This window comes from Halichoeres trimaculatus, unplaced genomic scaffold (assembly GCF_033239565.1).
Source record: "Halichoeres trimaculatus isolate MK-OKI-2021-1 unplaced genomic scaffold, fHalTri1.1 fHalTri1_scaffold_4, whole genome shotgun sequence".
In the NCBI taxonomy this organism is placed as follows: Eukaryota; Metazoa; Chordata; class Actinopteri; order Labriformes; family Labridae; genus Halichoeres; species Halichoeres trimaculatus.
In genome coordinates, this window is record NW_027437182.1 from 12,008,153 (window position 1) to 12,026,861 (window position 18,709).

The 18,709-nt window shown below is 41.5% G+C and overlaps 1 protein-coding gene across 1 annotated transcript; it reads left to right on the forward strand.

Moving 5' to 3' along the window:
- The first annotated feature begins 2,394 nt into the window (after positions 1 to 2,394).
- Positions 2,395 to 15,415, forward strand: mknk2b (MAPK interacting serine/threonine kinase 2b). The gene is made up of 14 exons (XM_074668081.1): positions 2,395 to 2,526; positions 3,179 to 3,383; positions 3,901 to 3,988; positions 4,148 to 4,249; positions 4,329 to 4,426; positions 6,967 to 7,046; positions 7,257 to 7,330; positions 7,518 to 7,622; positions 7,909 to 7,964; positions 8,063 to 8,158; positions 11,552 to 11,746; positions 11,863 to 12,027; positions 12,131 to 12,171; positions 12,282 to 15,415. Exons 2-14 carry the CDS (start codon positions 3,333 to 3,335, stop codon positions 12,553 to 12,555), a joined length of 1,425 nt encoding a protein of 474 aa, XP_074524182.1. The 5' UTR covers positions 2,395 to 2,526; positions 3,179 to 3,332; the 3' UTR covers positions 12,556 to 15,415.
- Positions 15,416 to 18,709: the final 3,294 nt, after the last annotated feature.

Consider the following 18,709-nt stretch of genomic DNA (forward strand, 5'->3'; position numbering starts at 1 on the left):
AATATGACAAGATAAAATCAGATACCATGAAATAGGACAGGGTAGGATAGCATGAATACAATAGAAAGACAATACTTTGGAACTCAATATGATACAATTTGATGATATATCGGCATATTGTGGCAAGGAGGAAGATTTGATGTACAGTACAATATTACAATAACTTTAGATACTTAAAACAGGGTGAATTGTTCTATGATGTGACATGATGCAATGTGATGAGATATGATACAACATACTGCAATATGATCTACTGCAATATGATGTGATGATGCAATATGATAGGATACATTACAATACAATATAGTACAAAACAACAGTTATGATATGATGAGATTTGATGAGTTATGATAAAATATGATATGATTAAAAAACAAAATTTATGATAATAAGTCAGATTTATATAGCTTTTTTAAAAATACTTAAAGATGCGTATGTTATGATAAATAAAGTTACGAAAGGGTACAATATAACATAAAGCAACGATCATTTGCTAACACATAAGAATAGAATATCTTACATATAAAATTATATACAAAACAATAGTTATACTGTGGTGTGATACAATCAGATAGACCATTATCAGACATAGTGCATAGTCAGATACTAATAAATAAGATACAATCAGAAACCATAAGACGTGGTGTGATATAACAGGATGTGAAATTATATGGTAGCTGGTAAGACAGTGAAGCATAAGTACCAAGACTTTATCAGTTGTAAGAAGATACCTGTATAACAATAATGCAAACGTATAAGACAGGGGTTTTCCATACTGTGTACAGTACCCCTGTCAAATACCTTCAATCTCCTAACACAAGTGGATATAATTAGAGACCTGACATGTCTGTGCCAATATTGCTTTGGCATTTCACAATTACCAGATGGGTTAGAGGTGTATACATTTCTGCATCATCAGAGTTCTTGGATTTTTTTCATTATCACAGCCATGAGACTGCATCTTCATGTTTGCCTCATCGGCCTTTTCCTCGGGCCCAAAAACGTGATGTGCCTGTATTGTCACACATCACACAGGGTTGGTGATGCAACTGGTACTTGTGCCCACACCTCAGTCAAAAGTTACACACTAAAGTCTACACATCTCATTTTTGTGTGTATCAAAACTTTAATCAAACAAAATTTGAAGTACTATGAAAGTAGAAATATTGGACTTATTGTAAGATTATGGTCGGCACATAAAAATGAATCTTTTCACACTTTGTTTTGATTCAGACTTTAGAACACTATGCTACCTGTATTTAACAGCTACTGTCCCTGGTTTCTTTTTGAGGTTGAAGCTTTGGCTCTTAAAACTAAAAATCATAAAATTAAATTTGATGTTTTGTTATAGATTAAACCTCCAAGATGAGCTTGAACTTGCAGTGCCTTTATAGTGTTCTGAATACAAGCTACTGTCTTCTAAGTGTTAAACAGTAAAAAAAAGGTGGTCTTGGGAACTTTAACTTTTCCTATGCACGTACGTTTTAATGTTCCTTGTTATACGCGCAAGAAATAAAGTGCAAGAGAATTAGGTGTTTTTATTTGCACGTGCATGACACTAAAACGTCTCCTAGGTCAGTGTGTGAGTATGTGTGTATTGACTGATACTGAAATGCTGCAACAGCTGCTGGTATTCAGTGCCCCAGTCTGACTCAGTGCATGCAGCAACTCACATGGAGAATTTCTATGAACCCCCATCTGGCCATGGCCATTCAGCACAGGATGAGAGAATAATTTCCCAGACCAACAAAGGGGTATGGGGTGTGTATGTCTACGTCAAGTCATTGTTTCAACGTGAGACATAACACAGTGCTCAATCATCTAGTCTTGACGTCCAATGTCAGCAATAACAATATTTAGTGTGATTTCAGCGCTGTCACGGTTGCAACTGAAGAATCTAGTCCGTCTGCATGTTGCACTAGTCTCTTATCTCGCCACCTTCATTCATGTTCACGATTCTCTGTCATCAAAACAGCCGTGAGTGCTGGTTATGCCAATGTGCACGTACTCGGTGTTTCGTTCCTCCCCACAATCCTCTGTGGGGCCTCCGAAACAAAACACAGCCCTCATCGGCTGAGTCCCATTTTGTGTGCTTTCCAATTTTGTTGTCATAACCTACGGTCCTTTTTTTAACAGACTTGTTTATCACACTTTATCGTACAACAAAAGAGCATAAATGACTAATTAGGACGAATTTATTCTTTTTTTAAGCCAAAAGGAGCTGGTATCTATGTTATTTTATGTTCAACATTTTTATAGTTGTCCTCATAGAACGATATGGAACCTGGCCCGTGTATCAGTTTTCTAGAAGGCACGTGATACTTCCAGTCTGTTGATGCAGTCCTTTTGGAGGCGGAGTCAAGGAGGTGCTAACGGGGAGGTTATATAAAGCGTCAGACAGTTGCCCGTTTGCCACCTTCCACGCACATCCTATCAGGCGTTTCCCCCCTCGACCGTCCTCTGCGGCTTGTAAAGCAGTGGGTCAAACAACGACGCTAACACTGGAGCTGTAAAATTAACAACGGGGTAAGTCAATAAAGTTACTTTTGATTTCATTTACGCTGTGGTACGTGTGATTTTGCAGAGATGATCTAAGGTTTTCTCCTTCAGTGTGGTGGTGACGTAGCAATGTTAACGTCTTTTTCCGACCGTTGTCTGAGTTAAACATAGACTGCATTTAAATGTTTAATCTGTCAGGTCATAACGGTTTGGTCGCGTGCTTGTCGAGTGTTCGATTGAAGCGCTCGCGAGTTGACCGTTGTGACTCAGTAGCGTGTTAATGCTAGCTGGCCTCTCTGCGGTAGTCGTAGCGGTCGATACCATAAGTGTTTAATTGGAAAGCTTGGTCATACGATTTTATTTGCTGCTCTTGTCCAAAATGTGGCAATGTAACAAATGTTTGTGAAACGTAACTTCTCAATGTGGCTTTGTCATTTTACTGCAAAGAACTTAACAGTTCAGCTAAACGTGGGTGGCGTTGTTGTTAGCTGCTGCTGCTGCTGCTGCACTGATTGTTATTATTAACCCATGAACATGTGATGAGTGTTGGTAAACGTTACCTGGCTTTATTTTTATTACGTGGTCTGTTTTTAAATGATCAAGGTGTATATTTGTGTATAGGGGGTTATTTTTAGTTATTTGGGTTGTAACGCTGCGGTGTGTTTTGTGTTGTCCGCAGGGCTCCCGTTTAAAGCGCCGCAGCAAGCTGACCAGCCAGCGCAGTGTGATCACTTACGACTCTCTCTGTTTTGGAGAAGTTGGATTTGATATCCTAAAAATATAACCACTGCAGCCGCCGCACATCCACCAAAAGTACCCCTAATCGAAGCAAAATGGTTCAAAATAAGATAACCGAAGTCACTGGATTCCATCGCTCATTCAAGGTGAGTTTAAGATTTGAGCACGAGGGGCCTTCTGCCATGCCTTTTGGGAAGTCCCTCTTATCAGGGCACGTTTGTCGTCATGTATCAGAGGACCTCACCTTGCTAAATATAAACACATCTGTTGCTCTCACATTTTATGTCTGACAAATTTGCGGTGTGGCTTGGTGTCACGTGTAATGTTAAGCTAATAAAAGTCCAGCTCCACTGGATGGCAGCTAAGTTATGGCAGAAAGCCATCCTCTTGTAATAATATTGAGCAATTTGACTTGTATTGTGATGGGAGGCCAAACTGTGTGACTTTAGTTTCCTTTATATTTGTGCATCTACTTTTTATTTCTGTTTGTCAAGTCACTGCCTATCAGCTGTATTCCTGATTTTGCTCAACTTTAGTTTATGGTTGTAGGAAATAAGATTAAAAAAACCTTATCAGTCATGTCTCCAGTTTGATGCTTTAAGTTAATTGGTTCACTGATAAGATACCTTAACAAGATTTGTTTTTCTTCATCTACCTCTCCAGGGCAAAAATCCCTTCGAGGAGGACTTCACTAAAAATGGATCTCACCTTATTGATTCATCTTTTAATTTTGATTCCTCCCCAAGACATGGTGAGAATATTCTCTAAATCTGCCTCACAATAGAGCTCAGTGTTTCCTTTTTGCACCACCTGATTTTATAACTAATTATCTGAACAAAAACAGATTGGCAGTTTGTCTAGGTTATTTCCCAACCAGCACATAATAATGTTGACACTCCTTTTATGCCAGACATGCCTTCCAGCCAGCCTATCGACATCCCCGATGCCAAGAAGAGAAACAAGAAGAAAAAGCGTTGCAGGGCAACCGACAGTTTCTCTGGACGATTTGAGGGTAAAAACCATAAGAACCAGTAAGATTTGCTGCTGTGGTGATCTCTTGTGTTTCTCTAATTTTTCAAACTTTGCAACAGATGTCTACAGACTGCAGGACGAGCTATTAGGAGAGGGCGCATATGCCAGAGTACAAACATGCATCAACCTCATCACCAACAAAGAATATGCTGTAAAGGTAAGCCAGCAGACACACTCAGACACTTAATGAGAGGTTGTATCCTGAGCAGAATGAATGGATACCTGAAACTGCAAGTCAAGCTTCCTTGTCACGTCTGTGAATTGGTCATTGACGCATGACTACTGAATGGACCGGTAATGGGCTGTTATATTAGATGGGCTGCTTGTTAACATCATACTTTTTAGTGCTGAATGTTTCAATATATGAAGGAGCCACTTATTGCAAGTTTCTGGCTAAGAGCCTAATGAAGAGATGGTATTGAAATAGATATGTGTCATTGTGTCCATACTGCTTCTTTTCTTTGGCCACTCTTTAGAAATGTCGTTGAGGAGTTCAGATGCTTAGGGGAAGGAAACTGCCAGTACTTTTTTTTTCTTTCAGTGCAGCTCTCTCACAGATGTCTGCAGGCTCTGCTCTGACGTGCTACTGGTGTTCTTTTTTTCTTCTCTTCCTGAATCTGCAACACTAGCTTCTGCTCACAGATCCTTCCCCTCACTGTTTTCATAGTTTTTCAGCCAATCAGAGTGTTGGGAGGGACATACCCACCCCCTTCCTTTACTCCTATTGCCTATAGGGGACGCTCATAGTGAGAACATTGTGTACCGCTTGCTGTTCCAAAACAAAACCTAGAGAGAGAGAGAGAGAGAGAGAGAGAGAGAGAGAGAGAGGGAGAGAGAGGGAGGGGGGAGAGGGAGGGGGGAGAGGGGAGAGGAGAGGAGAGGAGAGGAGAGGAGAGGAGGGGAGGGGAGGAGGGGCTTCGGGTGAGAGTTATGACCCAGAGTGTTTACACTGCTTTGTTCTGCTTCTCCTTCAGTATTGTTGAACTTTTTTTCACTCCCTTTCCTCTCCAGATGGGTTGTGGAGTTGTGTGTACATGCCTTGACTTGCTGGGACTTCCTTTTTTGGCTTTTACATGTGATGCTCATTTCCTCATTTCGGGGAATAAAACAATGTGACATTTTTTTCTGCTGAAGTGCAGAAAGTAGATCTCACTCCTCACTTACCAATGCAACAAATTATCAAAAAAAAAGGTGTAAACAGATTTTTTTTGGGCATTAAATTGTGGTAAATTTGTAACTGATATGTTGAAAGATGAAGGTAAACTCCCCATTGAACAAGTGTCCATATCAAACTCATGAATGTTTCAAAGGAATTGGGGCGTAGGGTCTCTGATCTGTTGCTGTTGTTTACTCTTGGTTGGTTTGGTAGATCCCTTGAGATTTTGCTGTTCCTGGGGGAGGAGACAAGGGGGTCGGCAGTTATTGGGAGGTCATTTAGCCGACACAGGGAGGGGGGGCTCAGACTATTCCTGCCAGATGTCCTGTCTCTCCCCTCCCCCCTCCAGACTGGGGTGGGTTGTGTGGGTTCCTTGTGTTGCAATAGCAACAAAAGCCTTGGAGCACCAAAGACGAACAGAAGGCAGAGCAGTGCATGCCTATCTGACGCTCTGGTTCCTAAGCAGATCCTTTTGCCTAAGGTGTTATTTCACAACATGGAGTCAATGATTGATCATGCTGTGTAACTGTGTTGAGACTTGTTCTGCAGAACGGTGTGGTGACTCTGGTGTTTGATTTTCGGTAAACACTCATAAATCTCTCTCAAATACCTGTTGACCCAGTTCCTCCTATCATGTTGATCATGGCTTTATCAGCTATGATTTGCACTTTTGTGTTTATCTGCTCGTGTCATTATCAGCGCAGGAGGATTTTGTTGTGCTCAGGTGAAAGGGAGCTGATTGGGGGGCTGGTTGTGCTGCTGACTCAGACTGGGACAGTGCAGAGGCTTTGGACTGCCCACTGGCCCCTTGTCTGTTCATTAATCCTAGACATACACACTGAAACTCTGGCCCCACTGAGCTTCAATAGCAGCTGTAATCCAGCTACCAGGAAGAAAAACACGCACAACCTCCCAAGCAGACAATAACCAACCAGGGCTGGAAAATTCAGGCTTTTTGCTTTGGTGTCAGCACTCTATCATTCTCTCTTTGGCAGAGCATCATGCAGCTGGTGGCCCCCTCAGTGGCTTAGTTCCATGCGGCACAAAGTTATATTTAGAAAGGGTGTTTTTTTTTTTTTTGGGTTGATGATGTTGATGGTTCCGTCAACAGTTTTGGATCAGCTCATGGGACATAGCAAAGGAGCACTTGTGACCCTTCAAGAGCACTTAAGATATAAATATGGGTCACACATGAAGGCTAATTATAAAGCAGCTGTGACTTGTTTCATTCTCGCTCTGTCAGGGCTCTGAAAGTAGGTTAGCGCTATCTCAGCCACCGTCACAGTGTGGGATAGAGGTGGAGAAGCTGGAAAAATGTTGGTAATAGGAGACCAGTCACAGGGCTCTGTTTATGAGACATGTCATCCATGCAGTACCACACACACTAAACAAAGCCATGGCTGGGGGTTTGTGGCACATTGCAAGGGGCCAGTCTCCCATATATCACCTCTCAGACACTGTATTTTGGTTTACCCTCCAGCCTATTTCTTGAAGAGTAGTTTCAGTTGATATAACTGATGTTTGTTTCTTTTTCATTGCAGATCATCGAGAAAAGACCAGGACACAGCCGCAGCCGTGTCTTCCGTGAGGTTGAGATGCTTTACCAGTGTCAGGGCCACAGGTAATGCCCTGTCATATATACCTAAAGTAATGCCACGTGATGAATGTATGGAGACTGTACTGCAGACTGACTGACCTGATTGTGCCGAGTCTTATTTGTTTGAAGCACCTCAAACTCCTTAATCCATCCATCCAACAGACACATTCTTCAAATACTCTGGTCTTACCACTGGTTCAGTGGTTAAAAGGGATTTTTTTTTCTTTTCTGCAGTAATATCCTGGAGCTGGTGGAGTTCTTTGAAGAGGAAGATAAATTCTACCTGGTGTTTGAAAAGCTTAGGGGAGGTGAGTAAATTATAGCTGCTGAAGGATAACTGTATCACAATCCTTTATTTTCCCAATCCCTCCCAGTAATGCATACACCCAGTCTCTTGTGTGGCCTTTTGTTTTTGTCTGTGTGTTGAAAGTCTTTCATTCTATATCTTGTGCATGTAAATAAAGCTGGTATACTCTTTTTCCACCCATTCATTAGGGTCAATCTTGGCACAAATTCACAAGAGAAGGCACTTCAGTGAGCAGGAAGCCAGTGTGGTCGTGCAGGACATCGCCAGTGCTCTAGATTTCTTGCATAACAAGGGTAAGATCATTGGTACAAAAGGATGAGTGGTTTGGTACACGTCACATTCACTAAAATGGGACAAGCCCAAGGGTGTAAGCATACCATGAAATAAGCTTAGTACAGTTGTTACAATTTAGTACCAGACTTTACAGAAGCTGCATAGATCAGATTCATAGTTTTTTGTTTTTTTAAATAGAAAAGGGCAACTTTTTATTACTGAGACAGGGCAAAATGTAAAAGTAAATTCAATTTTTTTGCTCCAAGCTCAAAAAATGTCCTAACAAAACTTTTTTCTGATTTCAAGGAATGGCACATAGAGACCTGAAACCTGAAAACATTCTCTGTGAGAGTGCAGACAAGGTGAGCTAACTTCAGTCATTTCACTGTGCAACTATTGAAATAATGAAATTTAATAAGTATTCCTAACGAAGAAGCACTAACTTGTGTCTCTTCAACAGATTTCCCCAGTCAAGATCTGTGACTTTGACTTGGGCAGTGGAATTAAGCTGAACAGCGACAGCTCACCCATCTCCACCCCTGAGCTTCTCACTCCTGTAAGTCATCCTAAAGAGTTTGCTTTTCTTGAACTGTGTAGCGCTACCATCAAAAAACAGCATCTGTATGGTGCTATTAAAACAAAAGGCATGTTGAAAATGTGAACAGAGCTTTCCCATGAAGGAAAAGATGGATTTGTCACACAGCCTTGGTTGCATGTGACATTGTGTACAATGGTTTGTTGACTTGTTTTGGATAAGATTGGTGTTGCAGGCTGTAAAAAATGTCTTATCAAGGTCAAGAGGCTGTCTGCCTATTGGAGAAGTCTCAGTGGTGTCAGCTGGAGAAAAGCTCACTGATTGGTGTAAATGTTGTCTCGAGGTTATGATAGTTCAGTGCTGAGCAGGCCCTGAAGTGAGGCATATTACTTCCTGATTGTCCCTATCTGCCATATTTTATCTCTCCTTATCATACCAAAGTACCAGTAGATATCCCTGAGTTTAACGTCAACGTCCTGTTGCTTATCAGTCTCAAATATTGAGACCTTTAAGTTTGGGGGTTATGATTGTTTAGCTGTTCTGCTGTCGTCACAACACACAGCAAATGCTCTTAACACTGCAGGACCCTTGAAACCTCAAAGTGGAGCAGCAGAGTTAAACTGACAAGCTCTCTGCTTGTGTCAACAAATTCCCCCATCTGTCTGCTTGTTGTCTGAGGGTCTGGATGGATGGACCAGAGCAGGTGAAGGATAAGAGTTTTAGCTTTAAGGAATGTGGGGGGCTCACCCCTGGTAACTTCATCGTCCCTCCACAGAAATAATGGATAAAGAGCCCATCCCTGAAATATCTGAGGGGGGCTGGGAGGCCTCATGTTTAGTCTACATGGTTGACTTTGGGTCTGGATAACTTTTTCTAAAGAAGAGAGCTCTGTCTGACTCCTTTTTTTAAAAATGATTTTACCCTTTTCTGCGTCTTTGAAGTTTGTAAAAGTCTTCCCGTGCTGGTAGTCTTAGTACTAACAGGCCTTGGGCTAAAGCAAAACTTCAATGGAAGAACAGTTACCACACGAGGAAGGACACAGTTTAATAGCCTTGGTGTTTAAGGCCACAGGGGACGTATTGTGACTTCAATAAGGCCATGTCCTGCTGTACCAAGTTCCATTGAAACCAAAACACACTGATTCCAAACTGTTTCCCTTTCTCTCTGCGGTTTGAGAGAAAAACATCCACGCTCGCTTTCTGCTCAGTCTCCGCCCAGTGGCCCCAACCATGCTTGTGCTGGTCTGCGCTTTCTTTATGTTCTTTATACAAAAGGCTGCACAGGGCTTGTTCTGGAAATTTTACTCTTAGCCCATATACCTAGCAACTGTGATGTGATTGGCTCCACTAGTGGGAGGGGGAGGGCAACTAGGAGGAACAAAAGCTCGGTCTGCTCATGCGCGCTGGCTTGTTTTCTTTTCCTTGATCACAGGAACAATGTTATCTGATTTTCATCTCACTATTGGCAGTCTCCCCCTGCCCCCACTTTGCCCACAGTTGCAGTTGCACAATATTGTGTGCTTTTGCATGTTTTTCTTCTGTTCCTGATCCAGCTGAATGAGTTTAATAAACTCCATCTGAGGCCTTGTTTATAAATGTGCTGTGGGTATCGTCTGCATGGTCTTCTACAAACCAGAACATCAGGAACTCAGAAAGAGGGACAGAGACCTTTCCAGGAAAAGGCTAATAATAGTTTATGAAGAGAGCTGCACATGTAGCAGCTTGTCTGCTGCCTGGCACAAAATAAATCAAGACCGTCCAAGTGTCAAAGCTCATGTGCAGCAGTTTGGATCTGAGAAGGGGTGCAACATGGAGACACAACCCTCAGAGCGCAGGCGGACTAACAGGCATTGAAAAAACTGCCTCTGTTATTACCGTCATAGACTCAGGTGCTGCTACATGACGACAGAACAGGTTCTCCTCCTGTAAGCCTCTTCGCATAATCCTGTCGTCAGTTTACAAACAGAGGTGTGTGTCATCAGTGGTGTCAGTATGGTATGACTTGTCACGTGGTTTTTTGGAAAGCCCTTGGTTAGAATACAAACATTCTGTGGTAACTTGCACTAGCTGACTAGCAACAAATTGCAGCTTACAGGAAGGTCTGGGCAGGATGTGAACGATTCACCTCATATAGTGTTTGATCACAGGAAGAACATATGGTGCTGGGTTAGTTTCTGTTTTCTGAGTTCTCTTGACACCAATCTAACTTTAAGTGGTAGTATTTATGGTTTTCAAACGAGATCAGCCACAGAGAACATCGGACTCTGCTTTCATGCGTAATATTACCCTATATGTCTTTCATATATTTCTCTGGCAGCTGCATTTGGCCTGAATCCTGGGGGCTTGTCTGTGTAGGCAGTCGCCCCAGACGTGTTGTTGGTGGAAGCGTGGGGGGTTGGGGTTTTTCTCTCCAATAGAAGCAGCTTTGTCTGAGTCCAGATTCCTGTGCAGCAAATTTCATTACATAAGGGCACAGAGCGGTGGAGGAGGAGTTAGGAGGAGACAGCTGGGATTCGGTACTGGAACACAATAGATCCCTGCCTAATGTAAACATGCTGGTCTACAGATGGAAGAAAGATATAGGCCAGAACAGTCGACCAGAGTTCAGAGCTTGTGTGGGAGCAACACTCTAAAGCCAAACATGTTAAAATGGATTAACTGGTACTCAGAATTTTACCAGTGAATTTAGATATCAAGAACATTCTCGCATCTTATCCATAACACGGTTGTTTGACTTCAGAGATTGAGACAAGTCGGTCTTATCCTCAAATACCCAATGTCCTGCTGAACTAGCGACCTGCTCCTCTTTTCTGTTCCCCTATGGATTAAAACAGCATTTAGTGTTTGTATTTTCAAGTTATGTAACCAGTGAAGACTCAGCCCAGTCTTGGCTCTGCAGGACCACAAATCCTCTTTTCCGTGCTCAGTGTTTGGCCTAATTTCTCTCCTAGCTACATAACAGGGCAGAGTCAGAGCAGGGCCTGTGATTGCCCTGGGTCCATTCTGCCTGGCTTGTTTACAGCTGAATGGTCAAAGCAGTGACTCACTACTGCTGCCTGCCCTCACTGACCTGCTTCATTATAGCTCAGCCCTCCCTCCCTCTACCCTTGGTATTTAATTGTACACGGTGTTCCTACTTAGGTGTCCCCGGCACACTAAGAAAAGCTGTATGTGCTGCATTTTAACTGAACCCATCTCTTCAGATGAGCATGTGACCGTCACATAGGCGGCCCCCTTCCACATCACAGCCGTACAGTGGGCCCCAGGCTCAAACACTCTAACCACGAGGTATCAGCTGAGCTGAAGAATGTGGGCAGCAGCTGAAACAAGCCAGTCTTTCTCTTGCCCCTTTTCTTACTGCTTACGTCTGCTTCCATTCGTCCCTTTGACTTAATGTTTTTTCTTTGTCTTCCAGTGTGGCTCAGCAGAGTATATGGCACCTGAGGTGGTTGAGGCCTTCAGCGAAGAGGCCACAATTTACGACAAGCGCTGTGATCTGTGGAGCCTTGGGGTCATCCTCTACATCATGCTGAGTGGTTACCCTCCCTTTGTTGGTCGCTGTGGTGGTGACTGTGGCTGGGAATCAGGGCAACCATGCCACACCTGCCAGGTAATAATTCATCTAACATTGCAGCGCTCCATCTCTTGAGGAGCATTATTGAAACTGAGGTTTACTGTCACACCAAGTGAGTAACCAAGTGTAAATACTTCCCCTTACACCTCTAGAACACTTTGTTCGAGAGTATTCAGGAAGGAAAATACGAGTTTCCAGAGAAAGACTGGGCTCACATCTCCTCAAGTGCCAAAGACCTTATATCCAAACTTCTGGTTCGGGATGCCAAAAACCGCCTGAGTGCCAGCCAGGTGCTGCAGCACCCCTGGGTGCAAGGGGTAAGTCTAGAATCATCAAGCCTTTTATCTATGAATTTTAAAGACATTCTCCTTGTTCTCTTTCCAAGTGTTGTTTCTAAAACACTTTTTTCTTTTTCCTCAGGGTGCCTATGACACTTTGCCAACATCAATCGTACATCAAAGGTGAGAAAATGATATAAAAAAAACAAAGACTAACTACTTCATGATACTAAAGCCCCAGATATTTGTAACCCTTCCTCATTGTACTGACTGTAATTTCTATGTTTCATCAGAACCAGCAATGCCAGGGATCTGACTTTCTTTGCTGGCAAAGCCATGGCTGTGAACAGGCAGCTGGCTGAACAGGATGGCATGGAAGACCAGCAGCAACAGGAAGTCCCGTTCGTTGTTACCGCTGATGGCTCCTCTATGCGCCTTTCTCCTCCTTCCAACTCGAAGCTGGCCAGGCGCAGGCAGCGGAGCAGCCAGCCCAAAGGAGGGCCCGTGTCTGCTGCTGAACTTAGACAGCTTCTGGCCCCTCTTGTTATTGTTGGAGACTGTGCCTGAACTTTCAACCCTGACCTCCGAACTTCCGAAAAATTCAAGACCAGACTGCCCTGAGACTCTCCCTCTCCAACTCTGGCCCCTCTCCCTGACTGAAGCTGGCCCTGGTTCCTCTGCCATTCAGGCTTTTTGCCTCGCTGAACAGGGAGATGTTCCTTGCATCCCTCTCTCTAAATGCCTTCTGCCCTTCTGCAGCACCTCTGAAGCACATCAGCCCAGGGTCAGCACAGAGCAAACACACATAAATGTGCATGTCAGGGTTAAGGAGGAGGACCAGTTCATGATTTGGGAGAGAGAAAGAGAGAGAGAGAGAAGTATTTTCTAAGTTATTTTCATTTTTCCATGAAACTTAGTTCAGAAGAAATTAGAACATTTATCTTTTCGAAACTAAGCTCAGACACCAAAGGACAACCTGTTGTGCTGCTCCCATGTTACAACTGGATCCACTGTGAATTAAGTTATCTGGAATGTTCTCTTTGCCTGTATGTATATGCATGAATGGCCCCTCTGCACATGCGTACAAGCTTATGCAATATCCAAGGTGAAGGCTGATTCTGTCTCCAAGGGATTCAGTAGAAGGGTTTTGGAAGGGCTTTAAGCCAATGCTGTCCGTGCCTGGTGCAGTCCATTATGTGGCTGGGGACGTCAAAGATTTTTTTTTTTTCCTTATAAGATGAATTCCTCGACACTGAGCCTCTTCTGTAAAATGTCTGAGACAAAACAAGCATCTAGCTTGGTGGCCATGCACTTACTGCTCAGAGAAAGAGCAAGGAATGATTGTCAGTACCCAGCCAGTATACCCTGTTCATGAACATTTAAACCAAATTCTCTTTGCCACAGCCCTCAGCGTGTTCACACCATCAGACAAGTCTAATAGTGGTGAATTAAACTATTGCACTTGATGTTTGATGCATAGACACCTCAAAATGAGACATCAGAACTTGCTCTGAAGTATATATTTGGTATATTTGTAAAAACTAATTATGTCAAATTGTGAGGCAAGCTAAACTGGGTCAGTGTTACTTTCATTGTAAAGAATTCATGACATGTCCCCTTGCCACAACCACAACTTGTATTTTTTTTTTTCCCTAAAAGTTCATTTTTGCATTCAATTTGACCTTGAGCATTTTGGCAGTAAAGGTTATAACTCCTCTCAGGGGTTTGAAAAGCACATTTTTGGCCCTCGTGACCTGAGTATCAATTATTGATTGAATACATTTATTTGGACCATCCTTTTTTTGTCTTGTTTTTGATGTTGCCCTTTTCTAAAATGAGACAAATGTTGCTCCAAACAAATGAAGAGGCAGGTGAGACTTTCAAAAACAAAAAAATAAAATAAATAAAAAAAGGAAAAACATTCCACAAAAGAAAAAACACAAAAAAAAGTCTTCCACGAACATGTAGCTGTATTAAGTTTACTTTTTTTTTCATGTTTGAAAACTCCATGTCAATGTGCCACACTGATTTCTTTTTCCTTTTTTCTTTTTGTACGGCTGTTAATAAGCTTTTATTTTCTACATGGTGATTTTCATGCAGGTGCTGTTCAGTTCAGGTGAAACACCGGATGTTTTCCTTTTGATTTTTTTTTTTTATGTTTTGTGTTTTTAAAAGTTCAGAGTATGTGGTTTTGTTCGAGTTGAGATGAAAAGTTGTGTTGATCTGGAGCGTTCATGCCCAGTGAAGGCAAGTTTTTAAGTTTTATTTTTTTATGTATAAGAGTTGGCAATAATCTTTTTTTTGTTGTTATTGTTGATCGCAGATTTAAGTTCATTAAGCTCATCTGAAACTGACAGGTAATGGACATGGTGATGAGGTCTCACAACACTGTAGCCATTTCACCAAAGAGGGGGTTCAAGTTGTATCATTGAACACGTGTTCCATCACCTGGCAGTGAGAAGTGAGGACTTCTGATTGTCCACGTCCTGTTGCCAGCACTGCAGCGACGGTACTCTACTAAGTGGTGTCAAAGGACCCATAATGCTGATAATAGGACACTGTAATAGTTCTGAAATACCTTTCTACAGATGCATTGTTGTGGGGTTTTATGTCTTATAGTAAGACTTACTTGAATTTGTGTATGCAGCTGTTTCTTCTCCACTTGGGAAACTACTTTGCTATCAGTAATCTCAAAGCATTAAGCTGAGGATCAAGGCAATCTTTGGGTTTTTGAAAATACCAATACAGTTCAGTATTCTGCCTTTTTCTCCCTTTTGAGCATCAGACAAGTTAGTCCCTACTTTTTGATAGGGTGGGATACTCAGAAGCGCACAGACTTTGGCCATACTCTGTAATATCCTTAATGGTGTTAGAAGGGTTTCTTGGTCATGACCATTTCTACTTTTGTCACACGGCAGTAAGTTTTTGGACTGCCTTTTATTGGGAGGGGGGACAAAACGATCTCTTTAAGCCTCGCAATTTTTGTATTGTAAGTCATTTTGAAGTAAGCAAGTGTTAAGCTCACTGATTCATTCAAATGGACAGTCCATCACCATCATCATCCTCCCCACAATTTGAATGTAGCCCACAGGCAAAAGCATTTACAATCCAGCAACGTTGATCAAATGTTTTATAAACAGTTGGTTTCATGGACATAGTGTGGGGGTTGTTCTGTCCACGTCAGTAGTTTTGTTTTGGGGAGTTGACGTCTGATTAACACTGTCTGAATCGCCCCATCCAAGCCCACGGTGTCCATGAGAAGAAATCTGACACATCCTTTAAGATACATAAAAAATTTTGATTTAAAATAAGCACTTTACTGTACCATGTGAATGATTGCAGTTCATTCAAGCAACAGTTACGACAGTTGCAACAGAATTTTGTATTGTTTTTCTAAAAAAAAAATGCAATAAAATGCTTTGACCTACACGCACAGTCCTCCATGTGGTTACTGTAAATGTTTTTGTATATTACTTGAACTGTTGAAAACCAAAAAGCTATCTATCGTTGGTGTTTGCGCTCTCCTGTATCTCTAGTTTCATATTAACCAGCGTTGTTATCTCCTGGCCAAGGCTGAGGCCATTTCTTGTGATCCTCTGCTGTAAATCCCTTTTATCAGTTCTACACACTGATACCTGAGCTGGCTGTGTCACGACTGTCCTTGGCTGTTGGTAAATATGAGCTCAGTTGTCTCCACACACATACACACAGAAATGTGGCTGGTTTCACCTTGCATTAGTCATACAGAGAGCTGCTGCTGTGATATGATGACTGGAGGGGGACTCTCCAAAGCTCCACGAGACGGGTCTGACAAGACTGATGCAACCTACTGCAAGAGCTGCAGCTCCATCTGCCACCTCATGATGTCCCTGGAAATGCAACTACACCACTTCTGCTGAATTAACGAAATGCTGCTGGTGCATCTTTTCAACAGGGCTGTATGTTTAGATCTGACATCCTGTGGATAAAATCCAGCTGTGTAGACCAAAATATCGTCTAATGAAACATTACCTTAAAGTGACACTGGTTTGGTCAAAGGCTGCTTTGCTAATGACAAAGAAATCATGACATTAAAAAATGCAGCAGGGACAAATGATTCATTTTTCCTCTTTTCTTGACATCAACAACAAATTTAAAAATAAACGGCTATCTCTTTCTACCTTTTTAATACAACACTAAAATTGCACACTCTCAAGAACATATAATGCAAATTTTTTCACTTTAAATATGCCAAATTTCAAAAGCTGTGACAATGAAAAGTAAATATTTTGGTCATCCAATCCTGTATTTATTATCACGATGATAATCCATTAAAAGTTTAATACTGACAACTAAAAAACAAGATAATAAATCTAAATTTACAAATTCAAATATCCAGCATGAATCCACTCAAAAATATGCCATCAGAGTTCTCATTTTACAAAATAATCACATATTATATAATAAATCCTAAAAACAACTGTTAAATCTTTATTAGCTGAACTCTGCACTGAGATTTTCATCTAAAAAATAGCCGAAAGGGGAAAAAATCTTGCATAATTTCTATTTCTGCGCTCTAGACGTCATAAGGCAGGATGTAATGAAATGATGCAACAGCAACTTGTTTTTTGTACAGTTTGCAGGGCTCACGTGACATTTGGGCAACCTCCCAGGTATTTGTCTCCCTCTAGTGGGGCTTTGCTTCTACTAAGTACATTCACTCGTGCTGTCTGGACTAAAAAAAACAATTATTATTATTATTTATTTATTTATTTTTATTTAATTTTTATATTTTTTATTTTTTTTTCCGGACATTTTAGGTACAGTTTTGTCATATCCCTTGTGGTCTCTGATAACAATGTAACTTTATGTTTTGGGTCTGAATATTTAAGAGAAATTTAATTGTTTTCATCTGTGTTCAGTTTATGCTCTCATGATCTACTGATAAACGAAAACCCAAGATGAACAGAAGAATGCATTGGTAGCGTTGGGACCACAAGGGTTTGTCTGAGATCATGAGTGGACTTTTCAAAGATAAATGTTTCACACATGGCAGTAATAGAAAATAATCCACAGAATCTTTGTAAATGTAACTGGAACCTGTGCTGTATCTGAAGTGGTAAGATATACCACAAATACCACAGCTACATTAGACCAACACTAACAAAGTTAGGCATTTCATGGGTCATTTTTCTTTTGCCACTGAAGTACTTCCAGCTGATAATGTTGCTGTACTTGCAAGTGATCAAAGTTCTTATTCATTTGCTGGATGTAATAAATTATTTTATTACGATCTGGCTAGTTTTACCATGTGCTCTGGCAAATGGTTCATGTGTTCCAACCAAATGTTTAGGAATAACTTTTCATTTCAGTTTGAATTTGACTTCATCAAAATGTTGTATAAAGCAGGAGGGAAACAAATCCTCCTTGTGAGAGCTGCTGATCATGAGCTTATAAGTCATGAGATCAAATTCTTACAGCTGAATTGGGTCAAAGAACTCAGTTTCTGCACTGAGTGCATGAAGACATTTAAGACTGAAATAAGCCTTTCTTTAGAAAAGATTTAGCTTTAGCTATTCTTGTTTGTTTGACGGATAATATTTTATTCAAATGATTACCCTGTAAAATTGTGCTTTGATCTCTTATTTTCCTCTTTTTAACTTAACATGGGTTGTTGTGTTCACCTTTTCAGACTTTATGTTGTCCTTCTGATTGCAACATGGTTTACAGCTCAAAAATTTCTCAATCAATGGTGATGTCTTTGGAACCTCTCGTTTCAGCTACATACTCTTTGAACCCCACTTGTTTTCCACAACCACAAACTTCCTTGAGACTTTTACTGTTTAATAAAGTTGTGCTTAAAGGAGGATCACCAGCTCATTATGCCATGCTCTGAGGTCAGAGCAGCCTACAGTATAACATTAAAGACATCTACTCTTGGCTTTTAAAATTTTGGTGAATAATGTTTGCTTTGTAATATGAATAAAATGTGTTGTTTAATTATAATAATATATTGAGTATCTTGGTTGTTTGCTAGGCGCAGCCCTGTTGACTACGGCTGCCTTTTGCAGCAGGTCTCTCTTCTTTGTCCGTTTCTTGAAAATTTTCGTCTCTTTTTCGTAATCTTTGTATTTGGAGTGGATCATTACTTTGTATGGCTCATTTGTTGATAATGGACACCAAACTTTTTGTGGCTCCAGCGATATTTTTACTACTTTTTCTCCTGTGTTTGTCTGGAGAGCCTACATGTGAACTGTTAGCAGCCTGTAGCATGTCAATGCTAACTGGTGTAAGGCCTGATGTCTTCCCACATGGCGAGGAGAAGGAGGTGAGGACGACGTGCTGGTTCTCAGGTGTGAGCTAAGAAGTGACGACATGGACCTGTCCTTCCATCCATCATTATTGGGAACGTAAGATCTATCTCCAATAAGATGGACGGGCTAGCTGTGCTAACCCAGCAACAAAGGGAATGCCAGAAGGCAGAGTAGCATCATGCTATTCACAGATATGGCTAACGGAGCTAACATCAGACACCAACGCCACATTGAAAGAGCTTCACCTGCTGTGAGCAGACAGGATACAGGAGACAGAGATGGAGCATGACTGAAGAAGCTCAGTCCTGGACCCTGTGGAGGTGGAGGCTGGCTGAACTGGAGAATGATAGAGAAGCTGTCATCACCTATTTTCTTATGGACCTTTTTGCACTTTCTCTACACTTTTTTACTTTTGTTTTCTTGATTGC

Excerpts from the sequence above, each read along its gene's own strand:
- mknk2b (XM_074668081.1), top strand. The coding sequence starts at position 3,333 with ATGGTTCAAAATAAGATAACCGAAGTCACTGGATTCCATCGCTCATTC. Across the intron at positions 7,331-7,517 it reads GTTTGAAAAGCTTAGGGGAG|GGTCAATCTTGGCACAAATT; the intron begins GTGAGTAAATTA and ends CCCATTCATTAG. Across the intron at positions 12,172-12,281 it reads ACATCAATCGTACATCAAAG|AACCAGCAATGCCAGGGATC; the intron begins GTGAGAAAATGA and ends ATGTTTCATCAG.